Source organism: Tiliqua scincoides, chromosome 2 (genome assembly GCF_035046505.1).
Source record: "Tiliqua scincoides isolate rTilSci1 chromosome 2, rTilSci1.hap2, whole genome shotgun sequence".
In the NCBI taxonomy this organism is placed as follows: domain Eukaryota; kingdom Metazoa; phylum Chordata; class Lepidosauria; order Squamata; family Scincidae; genus Tiliqua; species Tiliqua scincoides.
The window spans coordinates 248,859,381-248,882,172 of NC_089822.1; the positions used below are offsets into that span (position 1 = coordinate 248,859,381).

At 45.9% G+C, this 22,792-nt stretch overlaps 2 protein-coding genes across 2 annotated transcripts in view; both read right to left on the reverse strand.

Annotated features, from left to right (window-relative positions):
• The window catches only part of LOC136638989 (zinc finger protein 271-like), a 91,125-nt gene that overhangs the window by 31,424 nt on the left and 36,909 nt on the right, over window positions 1–22,792 (reverse strand). The window lies entirely within an intron of this gene.
• On the reverse strand, window positions 1,103–15,981 carry SH3BP5L (SH3 binding domain protein 5 like). The gene is made up of 7 exons (XM_066617992.1): window positions 15,931–15,981; window positions 13,075–13,714; window positions 9,238–9,300; window positions 7,957–8,085; window positions 6,580–6,741; window positions 3,630–3,803; window positions 1,103–2,741 (listed from the first exon to the last, which is right to left on the reverse strand). The coding sequence occupies exons 2-7, from the start codon at window positions 13,279–13,281 to the stop codon at window positions 2,340–2,342; spliced, it is 1,137 nt and encodes a 378-aa protein (XP_066474089.1). The 5' UTR covers window positions 13,282–13,714; window positions 15,931–15,981; the 3' UTR covers window positions 1,103–2,339.

Below are 22,792 nucleotides of genomic sequence, written 5' to 3' on the forward strand. Positions count from 1 at the left end.
CCAACTGCCTTTGTGAAGTCCACAAGCAGTAAGTCAGGAGATTACATATTGTTCCCACATTACAGAAGCAGTATGGTCTGAGGTTAAGATGGGAATTCTGCAGATTCAGACACTCCAGCTGTGGGGTAGTCAGTTGCAACAGGGTCTTATCACTGGGCTAAGATGCAGAAGGTTTATTTCTTCACAAAACCAATAGACCTCCTGATCTGCCTTGAGTAAATCATATATCTAGGTCTCAGTCCTCAGCCTCTGAAGAGGGAATAATGGTGGACTACTTCAAAGAGTTGTGAGAATAGCTGACAGATTGCATACACTGGACTTTAGCAGTGCTGTATAAAAATAATTATCAATAGGTAGTTGGATAGATTGACATACAACTGCTGGCCCTGCCATGAATCATATCAGAACTGGAAGCCTCTTGAAATCTGCTGATTGTGCCAGCTGAGCTACTCTTGGTGGAACAGCTGCCACACCTCTGCTCTGTGACTTTCTGAGCCCCATCTCTGAGAAGTCCGGTGGTACCTTGCCAGCCTTCCATATGCTGCAGTTCATGAGTCTTGATGCTTTGGATATACAGGTACTGGGTGTATCAGGGTTCTGATGAAGTCTGCCAGGGTATGGACATGACCAACTCAGAGGAGTCATCCAAACCAGAGGATGACAGATAGCAGCATTTGCTACTTCTCTAAAAACTGTTAATGGAAGGACTTCGAAGATTTCATACAGAAATACAGAGGACCTGTGAAATGACCCAAAATTGGCTTGGAGAGGTAGTTAGAGGCTAGTTAGCTGAAGCTCACTGCAACTCCTCTTTCTTTAAGCCAAGGCCAGTTTCCTCTGGCTAACCCTCTCTCTCATTTGTGCCAGGTCATGTGAGGAATGGCAGTCATTGGAATTTCAGGACACCCCATGCACATAGAAAAACACTAGATGTGGTAAACAACCTCCCTCCCCAGTTTGTACTTCCTCTTCACAGTGATTTATGTCTGACTAGGAAGCCCTCTCCCCACTTTACACTCTCAAAGCAATGGGGAGGGGAATAATCACTTCCTGCTATAATTGTCAATAAAGAGAGGAGGGGGAAAAGAAAACTAAGACTCACTGTAGGGCATAAACTTTACTTTAAATAAAATACACAGCAGAAGGCAGTCAAACAAACACACACGGAGTTACTAACAGGCTGCCTCGAACCAGGGTGGTTCTCATCACAGCCAATGTTCAGCAAACCTGTTTCAAGAGGCAGAAACTGCCACCATACCCAATGGGAGAGACAGGGCCGGGGGGGGGGGGAGAAGAGACTCACTTAGGGACTTACCAGCCCCACCTACTGCCACCTATTAGTGCAAATCACACCCCTTGAAGCAGGTGCCTTTAGCCACTGACTGCGGCCAACAGGGATGTACCAAGTGAGATTGGTAGGTGGGGGCCATCCCAACAGAATGAGTCTCATGCTACACATGCCCTCTCTCCTGGTAGTGCGGAATGCCAGTTATCAGGATGCCAGTCTCTCCATAGCCTTTACATCATGACAAGACAAGCTCACACCCCACTCGCGAAGCCATCGAGAGGGTGACCACTGCTCTCATATATTTTCTTTCCTGGGGGCAAAAGGGAGAAACTGCATGCTGCTGGTAATGCTGTAGTGTGTTCAGAAGCCCCCTAGGGGGCACTGGAGTTCCATTTAAAAAGGCCATATTGCACAGCCTGGGCGGGGGGGGGGGAAAAGACTCAATAAAGGCAGAGTGGGGATGATGTCTAGAATGCAGGGACAAATGTAGGGGAGCATCTGTACATTAGCACCTCTGCAGCCCACCTATGTGTCTCTCATCATCCAACACTAAGCAATCATGCAAAAACAGCTGCATATTTTCTTCCCCTTATGTTTCCCCCGTTTTCTTCTTCTACAACTCTTTGGCAGCTGGATACAATATTATCGCCAATAGCCCAATAAGCTATGAGGAGTGTGCTGGGGTGCAGGAGTACTTCTAGTGAACAATGCTCCCAAGAAGCAGATGCCTACTGAGGGAAAATGGCAGCCTAATGGGGTGGAGAATGCCTACACAGCCAAGCAACAAGGGCCTGGAGGAGCTCCCCCATTGCTAGTGGTAGGTGATGGCGGTCTGGGTTGCATCCAAGGCTACACGTAGGAGGAAGAAAGGAGCCACCTGCAGAGTGCACTGCAGATGGCTGAGGCCAAAAGTGCAACACTGCCTGGGTGCTCAAAGAGCTGCCTCGCCCCTAAATCTACTACTTCTTGTGCCTCTGATCCCGACGATCCCTCCCATTCTCCTGAAGGAAAGGACTGAAAAAGGACAGCGGGAGTAGGGGAAGGGGGAGGGTCAGAGGCTGATGCTGCGGTGATGTTTGAAGGGGTGGGGCTGGGCACCCCGGCGCTGCTCCCGCTCCTCAAGCTCATCACTGTTGAGGCTGGCGGCATCCGACAGCCCCAGAAGGTGCTCAACCGAGTCGAATTTCTGAAGATCAGAGGCAATGGTCTGGAAGCTGAGCACCGAGAGTGTGTCAGCAGAGGCGGCGGGCTCAGGGGGCAACACCATTCCTCCGTACAGCAGCGCTGGGCTGGCCTCAGCACCAACTGGGGAAGCCCGCCTTCCCACCAGGCGCTGGAGCCGCCGGGCATGGATCTGCTCACTGATCTGCTCCAGATTCCTCAGCGCCACTGAGTAGCGCATCTTGGCCTGGGCTACCTGTTGCTCCAGGGATGTCACTCTGGCCTTGTGCTCCTAAACAGAGAACAAGAGGCAAGAATAAAATTAACATTATTAAACAGCACCATCAACGTGCATGGCACTCAACGCTCCTAATTTCTGAAAATTTGATACAGGAGAGACAGCAGAGAAAGCTAAGGGAGGAGGTAGCAGCAGAAGCAAAAATCCAGGGACAAGGATGACAGAATTTTCCCTTCCACTACTCCAAGGTCATTCCCTGCATCTTGTATTTATACAGTTCAAAATACTCACCATGAAAATGTATATCTTACATTCTAAACGTGTGTGTGCTGAAGCTGGATTTCAAGGGCATGTCATTTGAGAAATCTGTTGTGACATTTCATCTGCTCCAGGCATAAAATGTCATCTAGAAGCATTCTTGTGTCATATTTGACACCACCAGTTCCCAAACTGTAGGTCCATGGCCCACCAGTGGATCATGATCCAATTTTTGGTGGTTCGCAAAAGTGACAAGGTAGACTAGTCTATGTGCAAAAAGGGATAAACAACCTGTGACTTGTCCAATCACCATTACAGAGGCTTGAGCACCTGGTAAAGTGAAACTTTTTTTTTAGGTGGATCCCACTGCTAAAATGTTTGGGAACCACTTTTTTAAACCTCAGACAAAAGGGAGATCACTTTGTGATTTGGGGTGCCACCTGAAACTCAACATTTTTGAACCAGGCTTAGCAACTCCTTGTTCAGATTTGGAGGATATGCCTCATTTGCAAAGTATGTGAAAGTATGGTTCCAACTCAGTGTTCACTCAGTATCTGGGACAGATGGACAACAAACACCAAGCCATGTCCCTGGTTCACATGGGTAAGATTCTGAAAAGGCCATAGGGACCCCACCCTGGTGTGGGGCAGGACATGGAAACCAGGGGAAAATCAGAGGTCTCACCTCCAAGATCTGGTTGAACTGAGCCTTCAGCTCAAAGTAGGGCTTGCTCTTCACTATGACACGCTTCAGGGACTTCTGTAGTGACTGCACCTTCGCCTCAGCTTGTTGGCAGAGCTGGGTGACACGCTGATGCTCTCGCTCACTGCGCAGCCGCTCCTCCTCTGCCTCATTCACCTACAAAGCAAGAAAGGCAATAAGTCGAAAACCACAACGGGCATCATCCCCCAGTCATCCTGTCCCCTCTATAGCCATCTTCTCCTTTAAAAGCAACGAAGACTACTTACGTGCAACTTACATAAGAACATAAGGGCAGGAGGTCTGGTCTAGAGGGTAGAGCCTCCGTTTGCCTGAAGATAACATCCACAAGGTCGCCAGTTCGAGGCCACCGGCAATGTGCGACCTTGAAGCAGCTGACAAGCTGAAGCCGAGCTATTTCCATCTGCTCTGAGCATGGGAGGATGGAGGCCAGAATGTGAAGCCAGATCGGAATGAAACACCTTGAATGTAGTGGTTCTTGAAAGAAAGAACCTTCTTTCAATTGTAAAAATCCCTATTTAATAAGGGATTTAAATAAAAGCCTGCCTATGTAAACCGCCTTGAATAAAGTCTTGAATAAAGACCAAGAAAGGCGGTATATAAATACCTGTTGTTGTTGTTATTGTTATTATTATTATTATTATAAGAACAGCCCCACCGGATCAGGCCATAGGCCCATCTAGTCCAGCTTCCTGTATCTCACAGTGGCCCCACCAAATGCCCCAGGGAGCACAGCTGATAATAAGAGACCTGCATCCAGGCTCCTGTAATGTGGGAACAATATGTAATCTCCTGACTTACTGCTTGTGGACTTCACAAAGGCACTGGGTGGCCACTGTGGAAACAGAATGCTGGACCCAAGAGGCCTTGGTCTGATCTAATAGGGCTCTTAGGTTCTCTCTGTTGAGAAGCATATCATTGGATACAGAAATCATCTTGCAAAAAGCCACTTCTGCCAGATGGACAATTTAAGTAAAAATGGTGTTTATTGAACACTGCATGTACCAGGTCTGAGAGTGAGCAGGAACACAGAGACAATTATGGAGGTCCTGCAACTGTCCCACAGTCAAATTTCTGCAAGAGCATCCCTTGCAGCCAGGGCCAGAGGGGCTTGCTGAGTCTACTGCGCCCTACTAGCTACCTTCACTTTGCAGCTTCTGGGCCCATCCAGCACTCACATGAGAACTCCGTAGATTCAGACTCTCCAGCTGTGGGTTAGTTGGTTAGAACATAAGAACAGCTCCACTAGATCAGGCCATAGGCCAATCTAGTCCAGCTTCCTGTATCTCACAGCGGCCCACCAAATGCCCCAGGGAGCACACCAGATAACAAGAGACCTCATCCTGGTGCCCTCCCTTGCATCTGACACTGCCCATTTCTAAAATCAGGAGGTTGCATATATACATCATGGCTTGTAACCCATAATGAATTTTTCCTCCAGAAACTTGTCCAATCCCCTTTTAAAGGCATCCAGGCCAGATGCCGTCACCACATTCTGTGGCAAGGAGTTCCACAGACCAACCACACACTGAGTAAAGAAATATTTTCTTTTGTCTGTCCTAACTCTCCCAACACGCAATTTTAGTGGATGTCCCCTGTTCTGGTGTTATGTGAGAGTGTAAAGAGCATCTCTCTATTCACTTTATCCTTCCCATGCATAATTTTGTATGTCTCAATCATGTCCCCCCTCAGGCGTCTCTTTTCTAGGCTGAAGAGGCCCAAACGCCATAGCCTTTCCTCATAAGGAAGGTGCCACAGCCCAGCAATCATCTTAGTTGCCCTCTTTTGCACCTTTTCCATTTCCACTATATCCTTTTTGAGATGCGGCAACCAGAACTGGACACAATACTCCAGGTGTGGCCTTACCATCGATTTGTACAACAGCATTATAATATTAGCTGTTTTGTTCTCAATACCTTTTCTAATTATCCCAAGCATAGAATTGGCCTTCTTTACTGCCACCACACATTGGGTCGACACTTTCATCGATCTGTCTACCACCACCCCAAGATCTCTCTCCTGGTCTGTCACAGACAGCTCAGAACCCATCAGCCTATATGTGAAGTTTTGATTTTTTGCCCCAATGTGCATGACTTTACACTTATTGACATTGAAATGCATCTGCCATTTTGCTGCCCATTCTGCCAGTTTGGAGAGATCCTTCTGGAGCTCCTCACAATCACTTCTGGTCTTCACCACTCGGAAAAGTTTGGTGTCGTCTGCAAACTTAGCCACCTTACTGCTCAACTTGGTATTCAATCTAGCTACCTTTGTACACAAACCCAAGCTTTTAAACTTCACTTTTAAAATATGCTTCTAGTCCTCAAGGGGTTTGGCTAGAACAGCAGTCTTCAAACTCACAACCACTGTGTTGCGCTAAATGTATTCTTCACTCCACTTCTGGTAAGGTCTGAAAAAGGGCTCAAGCATTGCAAGTGTCCCCAAGGTCACCTGGAATATGCTTGGCCAAGGAGGCGTTTGAATCTATGCCATAATCCTACCATACCGGATATATCTGCATCATTTTAATGTAACAAGGAGGATGTGGACTACAACCTAGAGATCTATATCTCCTTGTGGTTAGCTTCTTCCTTGAAGCTCTTGTCCCTATGCTGCATTGTTTGTTCAACAATTTCTATCCTGCCATGGGGTGCCCATTGTTCTAACAAGTCCCCAGGTTTCCTAAATTGCCAGGTGGCCAACTGGTTTCAGTCATGTGCCTCTGCTGTGTTTTTACTGCATTTTCTTCAGTGCTTTTTAATTTGTCTTTTCAAAATATGCTGTTACCCACTTTGAGAATGAGGTGGGATACACATCTTTTAAAATTAAAACCAGCAAATCACTCTGCTGGGGAATCTTTCACGCTTACAGAGAATGGAATGGTACGTCTCCTCCCCTAGATGGGGAACTTCACCTTGCAGGTTGCATGGTTGAGCATCTCCTGCCACGTGGGGTCCAGGCGGTTCTTGTCTGCCATGACCCCCTGCTCAGCCACAAAAACCATCTCGCGGGCGGCATTGTGCATGCTGACGGCTCGCTCGTACCGCAGCGCAGCCTTCTGGGTCTCCTGCTGAGCCTGCCGGAATGAAAGAGGGAATGAAGCACAAACATCCTGACCGATAACTAAGATGCCCCAAATGCAGCTGGGAATCCCAATTCCCACCACACTCCCTTTCTCCTTGCTCAAACAACAAACTTTGTGAGAGACAAATAGATGTAACAGGCTGCGACAAAATATGTCTAAGACCTGAAAACATGACTGGGAGAATCACAGGACGGACGGCATCATTTCAGAGTTGAGGAAGATGACCACAAGTTGGACTGTGCCGCTTTCTGGAGAAAACAGACAACCCTTCATATGTCAGAGAAAGGTCCGTTCGACCCACTCCCTGAGAAGTTGGTTTTGTATATATAGGAAGGCTGTGCGTGCATTTATGCCTTAAAAAAGGCAGAGAGCAATCATGTGACTACCCTCTGCATAATTTGAAACTGGCACAATTCAGCAACCAGCACATTATGTTGATTGTGTGTGCTCAGTACTCTCTCACTCTCACAAAAGCCAATTTAAGATGGAGGAAAATTTTGTGTTACAGCCAGCAGGTAACTACAATATGTTTCCTAGACCCCTGATATGCAAGGGGAAACAAGAATGCATGACTGACTTCTCGCTTACCAAAAGCAACTCAAGAGTGGATTATTTCTCAGCCTATTTCTCCTCCTCCTCTTCCTCATTCAGAAAACAGAGTGAGGCCTGTTTCTGACGTCAGCTATCCTGGAACAGCTATACCTGGCATTCACTTCAGCCAAGTGTATGTATTCAGGTAGGAAATGAGGTAGAAGTGAGCTAAAGAGGACAAACAGCCTCTGGCAAGGTCAAGAGCTTCACTTCTTTCATTTCAGTACAGTGGACCCGGCTGGTTCCCTCTGAAGGTGCTAACCTGGGCTATTTTATTAAACACAAAATAAAACACCCTGGGTCCCGCTAACAAACAAAAAAAGGAGGAAGGCAGAAATAGAAAAACAGAATATATAATATGAAAACACCACATTACACAGTTATTTTTCCTTTCTGTCCCACAAGGACAGTGTGCTAAGCTGTCAGGCTGAAGCTAACCAAAATGCCTTGATCATGCCAACAGAGGCTGCCAGTTCAGGATAACTGCTCTGGAGTCCTGCTGATCACATAAAATGACCAAGAGGGATCTAAGCTCTGATCCTCTAATAGCGAGGGAGAGTCACAGACTTTGCAACAGAGTAAAGTGAAAGAGAGACAAGGCAAGAGCACCCATACCTCCTTGGCCAAACGGCGGGCTTCATAGTAAGGACGTGCTTTTTCAATGCAGTTCCCCAGTTGGGAGCCCTGAGCGTTGAGCTTCCTAGCTGATTCGGACAAGATCCTCCGATACGTGGTGCGGGCTTCCTGTTGAAACCAATGACAAAAGCAATGTTGGTGCTCAGAGGATGGTCCTTATTAACATTCCCTGCCTTCTGGTTAGTTCTCAGTGGTCCTATTTACACTTTTCCCTTTATAGCATGGCTTCCCCCAGGAAAATTTATCTGTGATTAGTCCCAGTGCAATGTGCAAAAGTGATGATTGCACAGGTCACTGGGACCAAATGACAACCTCCTATGTTAGCATCAGTGGCCAATGGAAGGCATACCGCTGAGGCAAGAAATAATTGCACACTCCTGGTCACGTGATTGAAAAGCAATATACTGGCAGCAAAAAGGCCACAACAATGGTATGCCCATTGCACGGCATCCCAAGCCCAGCCTAATAGATGGCTTTAACACACAGTATCCTATATACTAGTAACTCTCAAAACAAGAGGTAGAGAAACTAAGGAAGAAGCCCTGAAACAGTCTCTGGAATGACACAGCTAAAATTAAGCAGCACAATTGATCCACATTTTTCTCTTCTAGGTTGTTGTTGGTGGTGTTGGTGTGTGTGTTTTTAAGCCTTAACAGAGCTCTAATAAACTGTAAGTTAATCAAGTCCTTATATGCGAAGTTAAAATTTGGAAGCAATTCAAAAGCAGATGATAGGGAACACTGAACCACCAATTCAGATGTTCTTTTACAGATGAACAGCTGTAAGATTATCATCTCCAAACTGTGTTTCTTTTCAATTCTGTTACATTCTTGTATTGGCAAAGCAGATCAAGTTTCAAGTTACTTCTCAATTACACTTCACAGTAGAAACTGCGGAGTCACTACTCATGTGGAAAAAGTCCACCATATTATCATCCTGAGTGGATGGGAAAGAAAAGGTGAATTAAGCCAAGGTGGAACTGATTTGCATTAACAAGAGTAAGAAACTTCCACTCTGGAGCCCTTGGGTTGCTGTTGCTAGAGTAGATATGACTAGGTGAGATGGACCAATGGCCTGACTATATACCAGACAGATGTGCGTGTTCTCTAAAGCACAGATCCTTGCATGCAGCCTTCATGCATACCCACCTTCCAAACTGCTTGTTTGCAGTTAGTGGAGGGGAAGGGGGGAAGAAAATAGACTTATGTTCAGAAGAGCAAGAAGGAAGTTCAAAGAATTTGAGGATCCTGCTGTACTCACATCCAGCTGCAGCTCAACACGGTTTATCTCCTCGTTGGCCTGATTGAGATGCTCCAGCTCCTCCTGTGGTCAGAAAGAAAAGAGACTCAGGGGACAGGCACCAACCCCACTACAGGGCTCTTTGTGCCTTGGTATCATACGAGGTTTTGAGACCCACAACACTTTGCCACAGGACAAGGAAGAAAAAGCCACTGTGCTTTTTCTGTGCTGTGAGCTGCATAGAGTTCCACAGAGCAGCATTTCTCAAACCATGAGTCGGGACTCACTAGGTGGGTCACAAGCCAATTCCAGATGACTCTCTATTCATTCCAATGTGTATTTGGAATTGTTTTGGCAACAACTTGCAATGTGAGAGGGAGAACAGTGAGAAGGGTGGGACAGAGATACTACTAGATCCCTAACTTCAACCCCCAAATGCAGACAATGGAAACCACAGGTCTCTAAATCCATCCATCCAGGCAAAAAGAAATGGAGGGAGGGGAATGGAGAGGTGTAAGACACAGATGCACCTTTAAGAGCAGAGGGCTGCACTCAAAGGTGACCTTTGCTCTTTCACAACGTTAAGGTGACTCCTTCAATCTTTTCTAACCACCTTAAGAGCTAGAAACTTGCATGTTTTGTTTATTACCACAACTATATCACAACTATCATCTTTGGAGCTCAAGGGACTAAGGGTCCCCCAGTAGCCTGGGCAATGGCCATAGCCAGAACGCCTTGGCTTCAGCAAGGCTGCCTTATGATTATAGCCAAGGACCACACCTCCCCCAATGCCTTTTGCTTTCAATGTTTTTGCTAAAGGAAAATTAGAATTGTCCATGTCCACCGTTGGGAGGAGCAAAGGGTGGGCCCTGGGAGACATGTGATGCGTGTCTGTGCCCTTGCACCCTCAGGATGGACTGATTTATATTAAGAAATTTTAAATCATCAAGCGAAAACTTCAGTTAGACAAAATTGTTGCCAGCTGACTACTGCCAGGTCTGGGTCAACCAGAACAGTTGCTTCTGATCCTATATGATCTGTGCGAGTTATCTATTCGCCTTCCAACGCCATTTAAGCTGCCGATTCTTACCTTTAAGCACTGAATGGCTTGAGACCTGGGTACGCTTTTCCCATTTGTGGCCTCTTGTACACACACCCCACAACATTTGAGGTACTGCTTCAGGTCCGTCCATTAACAGAGGCTTGAAAGGTGAACACACTGCCAGCCTGGAATGCCCTCCGTAGAGGGGCTCATGTGGGCCCATCATGGCATGCCTTCCAGAGCCTGGTGAAAACCTGGCTCATTGAGGAAAGCTGAATTCATAAGCTTTTCCTGTTGCTGATTATATTGTTCTAATATTGTTTGATATTATCTTGATCACTTGCATTTCTGTGCTATGAGCTGCACAGAGCTCCATAGAGCAGCATTTCTCAAACCGTGAGTCGGGACTCACTAGGTGGGTCACAAGCCAATTCCAGGTGACTCTCTATTCATTCCAATGTGTTTTTTATTTTTAATAGATTAGGCTTGATGTTACCATGGTATGTGACTGCATTTGGGAAAATGTACTTTTCAAATCTGTACTTTGAACAGGCTGCTATATATGCTTTTCACAATAGTCAATGGGGCTTACTCCCAGGTAAGTGTGGATAGGATTGCAGCCTTTGGGATGTTTGGGAATTTTTTTTTAAACTAATCAGCAACTTGCTTAGGAGGGTTCTTTATTTTAAATAAATTTTTTAACTTATGCTTATTGTAAACTTTTAATTTACTTGATTGATTTGATTTAATTTTGTCATATCGGATGTTAAAAATATTCCTGCTTGATGATGTCGCTTCTGGCCATGACATTACTTCCAGGTTAATGACATCACTTCCAGGTTAATGACATCACTTCTGGTGGGTCTCCAAAAGATTGTCATTTGAAAAAGTGGGTTCCAGCGCTAAAACTTTGAGAACCACTGCCATAGAGGAAGAAAAGCGAATTTTTCAAAAAAAAAAAAAAGACTGAAAGCAAAATGCCCCTTCGTGCTTCAAATGCTACTTAAAGAAAGGTCATGCTAGTCGGTGGATCTGACTAAAACAAGTGGATTTATAAACAAAAAGACCCCTCCTGGCTTTCAAAGTGTCACTTAAACCTTGCTTAGTCTTTTTAGTTTTAAGGGCTAGAATTGCTCTATAAGGGATTTCAACAGGCCAGTCTAATGTACAAGTTTAAGAGGACTCACAAAGTAACAGTCCCAAGGTTTCATTGTAGAGATAGGGTCAGGAGCAGAACCAAGAGTAAAAGCTTTCTGAATGCTCCAGTAGCTGGTGCAGGCAGGTGGTTATTTATCTCGAAGACTTAGTTTCCATGTTTTCTCATAAAATGACTCAAGGATGGTTAACAAGACATTGATTTCATTTTTCTATAACACAAACACAGAGTATAAAAACAGCAGTATAACTGGACAGAGAGGCACTTTTTAAAGTGGTGCCCTCTTAGATTTACCACAGGGAGAGTAACTCTCCCTTTTCATCCCAGCATGGTGTCTTTTCTAGTGGTTATTGTTGGTATCTCTCTCCATCTCTTTTTAAGACCGTGAGCCCTTCAGGGATAGGGAATCACTTATTTCACTACGTTAACCACTTCGTGAAACTAATTTTTGTTGAAAAGCAGTATATAACGTAAAGAGGTCTCTATTTGTCTGGTTGAATAACAGAATTACAGAGCCCTGCAAAACAGAAACATTTTCAATAACCAATTCCTGGGGAAAGTGTTCCAAAGTATCAATGCTGCCCCTGGCAAAGCCCTATCTCCGATACCCACCAAGCAGATATCTGTTCAAGGTGGACAGGGCTGTCAGCAGGTAAAGTAGGGCTTTGGGTACTGATCTAAGGGTTCAGGCCAGTTCATAGGGCAACAGGAAATCCTTAAGTAAATGTGGTCTCAGACCATTTAGGACTTTATAAAGTCAATATCAGCACTTTAATTCTTTTTTCCACTTTTACTGAGAAAAAAATCACATTTACAAAAGAAAATGTTCAACGTATAAGAATCTATATAACAATTACGAAAAAAAACCAAAAATAAACTTGTTGCACAATAAGAAAAACAATGTACAGCCATACATTCCTGTACATAAAGGGCAGATCTATAAGAAGCACCTCGAAGACTGGAAGGAACGCCATCATGTTCATTTAAGCCCTAAAGTGAACTGATACAATTCAGCTGATACAGGATCTTCACCATATAGGCCAAGCATCCTGCTCCTGCCAAGGTTGAGATACAGCAGGCAGGGTCTACTGTTGAGTAGGAACAGCACAAGGAGGTGGATGTAAAAGTAGATCCTACGACTTCTACTGCCAAATTACCACATTGCTTTGCCACATCCCAACTCATCTGCCTCAGTAAAACAGAGCCGGAGTGGGGTGGGGGCGCCACAGAGGTAGTGCACCTAGGCACTCTGCAGTCTCTCATGAATCACCCTGTGACAAGATGAGGTGGGGCTGAGGCCCACAGATTGACATGGATGCTAAGCGAAACTGATGACATTTGCTCAAAGGAATGTCATCTTCACACAAAAATAACGCTACCAAGCAGCCCAGTGTTTTGGCAGCAGGCCCAGAGGCCAAACACCCCTGCTGGCCATTTTGTCTTCTTCCCTAGACAATTGGCAATCCTAAATGTTTCCCTGAGAGCAGAGACAACAGTCAAACCTGTAGCCAAAGTGGTTCAACCAGTTCATATCTGTACATCGAATACACCCTTAGAGTAAACTAGGCTACAAGCTTATCTAACGCAATCATGAAAACAATGAACACCAACAAACCAGCCTGTAGGCACATGATAGCAGAAAAAGCCAGCTTGATCTCACCTGGATTCGGGGATCAAGCTCTTCTTCCTCCACCTCTTCTGCCCTCTGGGGGGTCTTGGCATCCCCACCACCATCACAAATGGCTTCAGGCACAGGTGTCCTTGGCTCTTCCCCCTCTTCAGTGGGTGTCCGCAGCTCCCCCGGAGGTGTTTGCCGTCCATCACCCATGTTCATGCCCAGCACCAGCCGCTGATCAGAGCCCTCCATTCCAGGCCCCCACTGTCGCTCTACAGCCTCCCTAGCTGGGTGGGTTAGCTTCGTCACAGGAAGGCAGACACCATTCTAGTGACAGGCCCATTCACAGACAGTCAACGCAGGACTTCCAAGTTCACAAGGATGCATTTGGCACTTGCAGCAAGAATGGCAGGCAAAAATTGGGCAGAATTACAGTGCCAGACTATGGGCTGCCCAGAATAGAAGAAAAAACATCAGATTGCTGGAATTCCTTGGAAAAATTCAGTGCAACAGACCTACATATACCTTAGCTGAGGAAGGCACACAGAGATAGATGTCACTGATGGAGGGGGTGGAGAAAATTTCCCACCAGGTGTGTCCTCCACCCCCTCTCCACTGCCCGCCCTTAAGACGCCTTCTCCAAGGCAGCATCCAGCAGCACTGAAGCAGTGGAACAGTGATAGGGCTAGAGGCAGAGGAAGAAAAAAAAAGATGTTGTAAGGAATTCATGTTATAAAAGGAAACAAAAAGCAGACATCTCATGCTCCAGTGGCAAACGAAGGGTGTGTTAGCACTCCCATTTACTGTCCAATACCATAGGGCAGAGACAGACAAATCCTAGGTCCCCGATTACCTCAGAACATGGTGCTTACATGTAGGAATGTTATCCAATACTGAGTCTTAAAAACTTGTACTCGCGCGCAGCAGCATGGAGAGATCTTCCACAAGATCCAACTAGCCTACTGCCACAGTGTGTCCAGGTTACAACCGGATTTTTATAGCTGTGGCAAGCGATTCCTTGTCACAGCTATAAGCAGCTTGAAACCTAAGCAATATCATACATTTTTCTCCCCTTCCTCTTGGTTTCACAGATTGCTACAGCTAGAAAGAAGCTGAGGAGGGGCGGTGAAGTTCACATCCCAGTAAAATTCCCCTTTAGAGGGACTATGACATCACAATCCAGATCTAGTGTATGACTCCAACATTACAACCCCCATGCACAGGCTGCAGAAAAACACTTCTGCCCAGAAATGGCTGTACATACAGCCATTTATACTTCACTAGATCTTCAGCTTTTGCATAATGTCTACTAATAATTCCAAACAGTTTCATAATGTGTGCATAGCAATGATTCAGACGAAAACCACCCCAAGATAGAAAACACCCATTTTTCCCAGATACCAGTAAAAAAAAAAAAAAATCTAGGATTCTGCATGCCCAGGTAGACTGGGATACTCTCCTCAATCCTGATACTGCTTCTCCTTATCAACAGTGACTTCTCTCTCTCTCTCTCTCTCTCTCTCTCACAAACACACCCTTCTCTTCCCAACCAAAACAGTATCTTGGAGACACCATTATGCCTGTGACACGAACCACTTCTTTCCATGTACAAACTTTACACCACCTTCTACACCGTGAACTACCTTCTTGACCATCTTCATGATGGTGCTCACCTCCCACTTTTCTTCCCAATCCACCCATTTTTTTTCCATGAAGCCTTTGAAGCAAGCTCTAAGCCTTCACCTCCCACTGAGGTTTAGCACAAGTACCTGCAAATGTTCAGAATGCATATTCCTCTCTTGTTTACACCTCTTTGCCTCTATTCTCCTTTCCTTCTCCCCCATGCCAAATTTAGATTGTAAGTGCTTTGGGAGCAGAGACCTGTGCTTTCAAATTACCCTCTGGTAGAAAATGCCAAGCACACTTAAAATGACCACATCTACATAAAATAATGAATTTCAAACCCCACCCCACTACACCTTATTGCAGTGGTTCCCAAAAGTTTTCAACTGTTGGTTCCCTTAAGAACGTAAGAAGAGCCCAGCTGGATCAGGCCAAAGGCCCATCTAGTCCAGCTTCCTGTATCTCAAGAGTGGCCCACCAGATGCTTCAGGACACACACAAGACAACACCTGCACCCTGGTGCTCTCCCCTGTATCTGGCATTCTGAGGAAGCCTACTTCTAAAATCAGGAGCTTGCACATACCTATCATGACTTGTAACCCCCTAGACCTACTGGGCCATTGTCCGTGACTCCCCATTAGGGCTTCAATCCTACAAACTGTATAGGGTGGTGGGTGTTTTGCAAAGATACTGGGCCCCCCCCCAGCTGCTTTCCACAGCTCCCCAGGGACCCACAGCTCACAGTTTGGGAACCACTGCCCTACTAATTAGTAATTTCTATTTGTGGTTTCTAATATTAGTAATTAGCAATTTCTATTACTATTAGTAAATTCATAGTAAGTTACAATTAATTTCTATTAGTAATTAATAGTTTCTATTACTATTAGTAAAACTATAGTAATTTCATAGTAAGTAACTACAGGTAATTTCTAATATAACTAATTAGTAGTTCCTACTACTATTAGTAAACTCATAGTAAGTTACTATTAGTAATTTCTGCAGGAATTTGAGCACATCAAGCATTTTAACTCCCCTTAACTACTGGATCAAAGAGACCACTGGGGAGGCTGCCACCCTGTCCCCACCCCCCAGGGAGCATCCAGAGGCGCCCATGGGTCTGAATTGAGCATCCTGGGCTGGACTCCAGCACTCCCCCCAAAGGACCAGCCCAGGACTGCTGCTGCCTTCTGCAGCCACCTCAGCCCCATTCCTGCCTCCCACCCAAAGCTACATCATCCCACTACAGGAATATAGGGGGGGGGGGAAGACTCTATTTACCTTCAGCTCCAGCTGCAGCCCCCTCCAACCCCAGCCCAGGCGGAAGCGGAAATCACCTGCCGCAGAGCCACCTCCCTGCTTTGCCTTGCCGTACAACATGGCTGCGCCCACCGCCCCAGCCCGCGTGACTACTTGGGGGCTCTTCCCCCACCCGGAAAGGGGTCTCCGCCGCTGGGCGACGCTCCCGAACGTGACGGCCCCCGGCAGGGCGGCCACGACGGGCATCGGCGCCTGCTGGGTCTCGAAGGAACGCGAGGCCGCACCGCATAGGGAAGCGCCATCTTGGGATACGGACCCAGCGGAGCGGATTAACGGCAGGAGGCTGGAGAACGGCTCGCGCGCAGTGTGCCAATTCCCGCCTGAGGGCGCCACCTAGCGGGACAGAGGCGCGTGGCAGGTCCCAAGGAATCCTGGACAGGCGGAGTGCTTCAGTGCAGCCCATTGCCTACCTCTCCTCCCTCTGGAAGGGCGCCTGGGGGCATGACTGAGGCACAGAAAAGGAGGCAGGGTCAAGGGGTGTGCTTTCCCTCTCACACAACACCAGAGCTAGGGGACAGCCACTAAGGTTCGGTGTCTGTGGAACTCCTTGCCACAGGATATGGTGATAGAGTAGAGGGGGGAATGTGCTTTTCCCTTTCACACAACACCAGAACCAGGGGACAGCCACTGAGGTTGAGTGTCTGTGGAACTCCTTGCCACAGGTTATGGTGATAGGGTAGAGGGGGGGTGCTCTTCCCTCCCACACAACACCAGGACCAGGGGACAGCCACTGAGGTTGAGTGTCTGTGGAACTCCTTGCCACAGGATATAGCAATAGCGTAGATAGGGGTGTGTGCTTTTCCCTCTCACACAACACCAGAACCAGGGGACAGCCACTGAAATTGGTAGTCAGGACAGTCAAAAGAAAATATTTCTTTACTCAGCATGTAATTAATCTGTGGAACTCCCTGCCCCAGGATGTGATGATAGCATCTGGCCTGGATGCCTTTAAAAGGAGACTGGACAGATTTTTGGAGGAAAACTCCCTCACAGGCTATGAGCCATGATGTGTATGTGCAACCTCTGATTTTTAGAGGTGGGCTACCTCAGAATGCCATATGCAAAGGAGGGCACCAGGATGCAGGTCTCTGGTTGTCTTGTTTGCTCCCTGATTCATCTAGTGGGCCACTGTGAGATACAGGAAGCTGGACTAGATGGGACTTGGCCTGATCCAGCAGGTCACTTCATATGTTCTTATCATGAGCCAGCTTGAGATCTCTAGGAATTAATAATAACTATTATTATTATTATTATTATTATTATTATTATTATTATTGTTTCTCAACAAGAGTAGTTCCACAAAATTTACATAGTAAAATAAATTAATGTGTGGTCCCTGTCCCAAAAGGGCTCACACAATCTAATAATAATAATAATAATAATAATACAAAAGAGACACCAGAATCTCATTTATATATATAATTACCAGGGATTAGCTGGTTTTCATAGTTGATCCCCAATAAGTTTTGGGGACAAAGAGGCCCACAGTAGGCAAAGTGATATTGAATCAATTTTTATGGGCCAAAGTACACAAACTTTTGAGTTATTCAGAATAGTTTGTTAGGCAGAATAGAAAGGAACCAATTCTGGGCTATATGAAAAAGTAACAGAACAGAGCTATTGCAGTACTCATTTAACATTTTAGGAGGCAGGGAAAAGGAATCGTCAAATGATTGCTGTTGGCCTTCACACCTTTGAGTTACACTTAATTCTTCATTAGAGTTAAATGATCATGGCCATGGTTCACAAGGGGTCTGCAGTTACCAGTTGTGAGTCAAGTGGTGGGGAGGCACCTCTGGGTGTTGACAAGGCCATCCTAGATTAGCTGTACACTGTTTTCTTCCAACTTTAGATGATTACCAGTAATTGTACTAAGGGCCAGCCAGAATTGTCCTGAGGGCAGGAAGAGATTCCTATTCCAGGGTGAAAAAGAGTTCTGTGCTGCCCCAAAACTTACCATCTTATAGTCACTGGTCTAATAAATTGTGTCATCTGAACATTTTGGATTCAGTTTGGTTGCAGACTCTTATATTCTTCACCTGCCTAGTTTCTTCTTCCAACTTTCCATTGTTATATTTATAAATTCTAGATTCTCTTGTTCTGAGATTTGGTGTTTGCCTCACTTATCCCATGTCAACAGGATTGCCTTTTTCAATTGCTTTCTCCCAACCTCAGCCTCTCCTCTTCCTGTGCAACATGACCGTAACATCATTGGACTACTTTACAGGATTGTTGTGAAGATTACCAAGATAACTTGTATGATGTGCATGATCACTTGGAACTCCTTGGTTATTGAGGGAAGCTGATTCATTGATTTAGGCCACCAGAGGGCTCTGGTTCTGCTTGGCTGATTGGAAGGTTTTCTAGAGATCTGGACTAGGTTCTCTCCTTTGGGGAAAATGCTTTTTGAACTTCCTGGGTTATTTTTTGGGCATTTTTTAGGAGTGTCCCCCTTCCCTCTTCTCAGTGCAAGGGGCATCTGCACTGATGACTGCCTCTGCAGCCTACTGACCCTCTAAAAACTATTCTCTGCTCTGTGGCTGTTAACCCCTTAGCAGCTGCAGGCTCCCCAGCAGGGAACATGCAAAAAAAGACCAGTGATCCACTGCTATGAACCAGAAAATTTTGCAATGTGGGACCTAAGGCTACTCTCTGGGTGGGGAGAATCTATGCAGAACAGCCAGAATCTAAATACATGTAGTCAAATGGTGCAAAGTGATTTGCCTGTTTTAAATAGAAATAAAATATATAAAGTGTGCCCAGTGCTAGTCAGTGGTTATCCTAGTGCTTAGCACTCATTGGTCAGAATACTGGAAGGCAGAAGGAAGTTTACATTGTGCTGAACCATTGGGCACATGCTACTCACATGCTTCCACTAAGAGGAAGGCTAGACTTTAAAAATAAAAAAGCTAAAAACCCAGGGAATGGATCTGCAACATTAAGAACATAAGAACAGCCCCACTGGATCAGGCCATAGGCCCATCTAGTTCAGCTTCCTGTATCTCACAGCAGCCCACCAAATGCCCCAGGGAGCACACCAGTTAACAAGAGACCTCATCCTGGTGCCCTCCCTTGCATCTGGCATTCTGACATAGCCCATTTCAAAAATCAGGAGGTTGCGCATACACATCATGGCTGGTACCCCGTAACGGATTTTTCCTCCAGAAACTTGTCCAATCCCCTTTTAAAGGCGTCCAGGCCAGTCGCCATCACCACATCCTGTGGCAAGGAGTTCTGCAGACCAACCACATTCCTGTGGAAACCGGTCCCCAATCTCCCTGTGGTTCCAGCTTTGCACAGAAAGTAGCCCTTTCTCAAACTCCCATGAGCCTCAGCAGGGCTGGCAGATAGGATCATCATTGAAGCTATGCAAAGAGAAAAGGGGGCTCAAACTGGGGACTCTTCTCCCCAAATCTCCATGTCGAAGAATGGCTGACCATGGTCAGAGACTGTTGCAAAAGTTCCATGCACAGTGCCAAGTTTGTTATCCATCAGTGAACCCATACAGGAGAGAAGCTCTGTTGCTACCTGAAGTGTGGGAAAGGTTTCACCCAAACTTTGCACTTAGTGACACACCAAAGGCCCCAAACAGGGAGAAGATTTTTGCTGTACAGTAAAGGCCAAAGTGTCCCCTGTAGAGCAGTGAAGGTTACAGGTTGCTCTATGTTGGTCCCCAAGTTACGTTTTCACCATGCTCCTCCTGCCTCACTGAAAAATGTGAGTCCTGCTATCATTTTTGGCCCCCAGAGCACGATGCTAGCAGTTTTGCCAGCTCAGCCACAGCGTGCATAAGGTGATAAGAACATGCAATGTGATGGGTAAGCATGCGTGCTTAAGATCAGGCTTCCCTCTGCAAACCCAAGACACAAGAATCATCTCTGAATTCTGTAATACTTGGGGGGGGGGGGAGAGATAATCATGCACCTAAGAAAGCTATTCTCCTTTCCATCCATCCCCATTTCAAAAGTGTCCCTGCTTTCCACCAGCCCTATTTCCTGACAGATCCAAAGTACTGCTCATTCATATTCAAGGAACAGCCACGTATGGGAGACCCAGGTATGCTGCCAAGACCCATGTATGCTGCTATTGCTTCTCTCACTTTTATCAGTTAATTAAAAGCAGTATGCACCTCTACAGTTTGCTGCTTTGTGAGTTTCGATTACAGCTGCGGATGTATTCATTTTAGGAAAGGGGGTGATCCAGAAAATCACATCAGGAAGTAAAATGTAGCAGTCATTTATTTCTTTAACAATCACACTATTATTATTGGTTAACATTGCACACAGGCTGCAGGGCTCAGGGCTCTTCAAAATTCAGCCACTTTTCAAAAACTACCAACCATCTCTGTTGTCTCCCCACCAACAAACAAAGGCATAAGAACAAAGATAGAAAATGTCAAATGGACACAGGCCCTCAAGGGTTTGAAGGAGAACCTTCATGTCACACAACTAGCTCATTTATATTGGGGCGCTTTATTTCTTCCAGTTTGAAAGTGCAGCTTTGTTAGTTGCTCAAGTCAAATTTCTTCTAAAATTAAGCGTTCCAAAAATGATCTATTACTAACTAGGGTTAAAACTCCCTCCCCCAGCAGAACTGTTGCTTTAGAGTTGGCATGACAGGCAGAAGTTCAACATGCTGCTTTTCCAGCATGGAGGTCCAGTGGTGGTAAAGATTTCACATGCTGAATTTCTGTCTGTTTGATAAGCATCTGTTAAGAACAGCCCAGCTGGATCAGGCCCTAGGCCCATCTAGTCCAGCTTCCTGTATCTCACAGTGGCCCACCAAATGCCCCAGGGAGCAACCAGATAACAAGAGACCTGCATCCTGGTGTCCTCCTTTGCATTTGTTAAAGACACAGAAGAAAACAGTGATCACTATCTGAGAGAAACCACAGTTTTTGTCTTTAAAGGGTCACTGATTACACACACACACCTCCACTTAGGGCATCACATAGACACCAACCCAGTGGATTTCAGTGGAACTTGCTTCCATGTCAGTCTGCTTAATACCATTGCCCCAGTGATGCTATCTTAACAAAGACTGGCATGAAAGCTTCTCTGAAATGAATGGGACTTACTTTCACAGAGGGTTGCCAACTTTCCAGCCAACCGTGATATATATGCCTTTAACATCAACTTGATCTGCAGAGGACAGCAGGTAATGATGTTTGCTATGCTGAGAAAAACTACACCCTCTGATTCCTGCATATGAAACTTCTGTTTTACAAGTCTTTTTTTCCTTCTGTCTCGTGTCAGTTGGAACCCGCACTGCTGCAGAGAAATATAGCAGGTGATAAAACCACACCACAGGATTAAAAGCCTCACAGAAATGCCTTAACTTTCTAACTAAAAATGGCCTGAAGCCAGCCAACTCTCTCAGAGGAAGGAATTCCTTAAGAGGTGCTACTACTGAAAAGACCATGTTTCTGGTATCCACCACACAAATTTCTGTTAGTGGAGAGCTGCAGCACTCCTTCAAGCCTCTTTGTATGAGAGGGTTGGTTTTTAAACAACAGTGCTATGTCTTCTCAGAAGTAAGTTCCATTGACTTCAATGGGACTTATTCACAGATTAATGTGCATAAGATTGCAGCTCAAGGCAACCAATGCAGCTGGGCCAAAAGAGGTGCTATGTGCTTTAGCTACCCTTACCCCCATTTGCAACCTTGCCCTACCTTCTTATGTGGAATAAGTCCTGTGCAACTTGATGTGACTTATTTCCATCTAAGCATGTACAGATTTCTCATTGGGCTAGCTCCTAAAGGTTTGATTTTGGAATTTTTCGAGCTCCAACCCCAGGTAATTTTCTTTTTCATTTCTAACATACACACCTGGGTACAAAGCCAGTTGCAAAGGTCTCTTCTATGACATGTGCACAAAGCAACAGTACCTTGAAGAAAAAGGACATCTGTCACGGGTTGAACCCCAGCCTGACTGGTAATTTACTGGCTGCACAGTATCAGGCCTGAAGCCTTGGCCAAACCAGGAGTGCACAGCATCCTGGGAGCTTCATGCTGATGCAATATCTGGTGATATTGCATCAGGTGATTTCATGTGTGTGTGTGTGTGTGTGTGTGGCAGCAGCTGCACAGTCAGCATGACTGTGCAGTAATTCCCAATGCTGTGATTGGCTGCAAGAAATATAAATGTCCAGCAGAGGCAAGCAAGTGTGTTGGAGAAGCAGAGCATTGTGAGCCGGAGGCTACATTGGTTGGAAGAGTGGATCGTGTACCGTTGTACTACTTGGACATTGTAAATATCTGTACATACAGTAAAGGAGGAGTGTGGTGGATGACTTCTGCCTCTGAGTCTTCCTTGTCTCCGGGGGTGATTGTGGTTCGGCCGTGAGGCACAGAAACATCAAACAGCTGTGCAAAGCAGCTCGTAACAGGTTATGGGCCCAGCACGCAACAGCTTATAAGCTGAGAGCACGGAACTTTAATTTACGTTTGCTGTGCCAAGTTTTGCCCTAACCAAAACACCCCGGTGAGTCTGCTGAGCGTCGTTTATCTCAGGGACCTTTGTACAGAACTGCATGATGGCAGCCACTGACGAGGCTGAATGAGCACAATTACAGGGGCTGGGCTGTGAAAATGAAAGCCCTGCTTGTGAAACAGTCGCTGTGGGCAGTGGTGGACACTGCGGAGCTTGATGAGGACAGCGAAGAAATGACCAACGCAAATGAGCAAGCCCTGGCCACAATCATATTGGGTCTGGAAGACTCTCAGCTTCTCCACATCCGCGGCTTGGAGTCAGCACACCAGTGCTGGAATGCACTCCGTGCAGTGTATGTGTCTGACTCAGCCGTGTCGAAGGTCAGCCTAA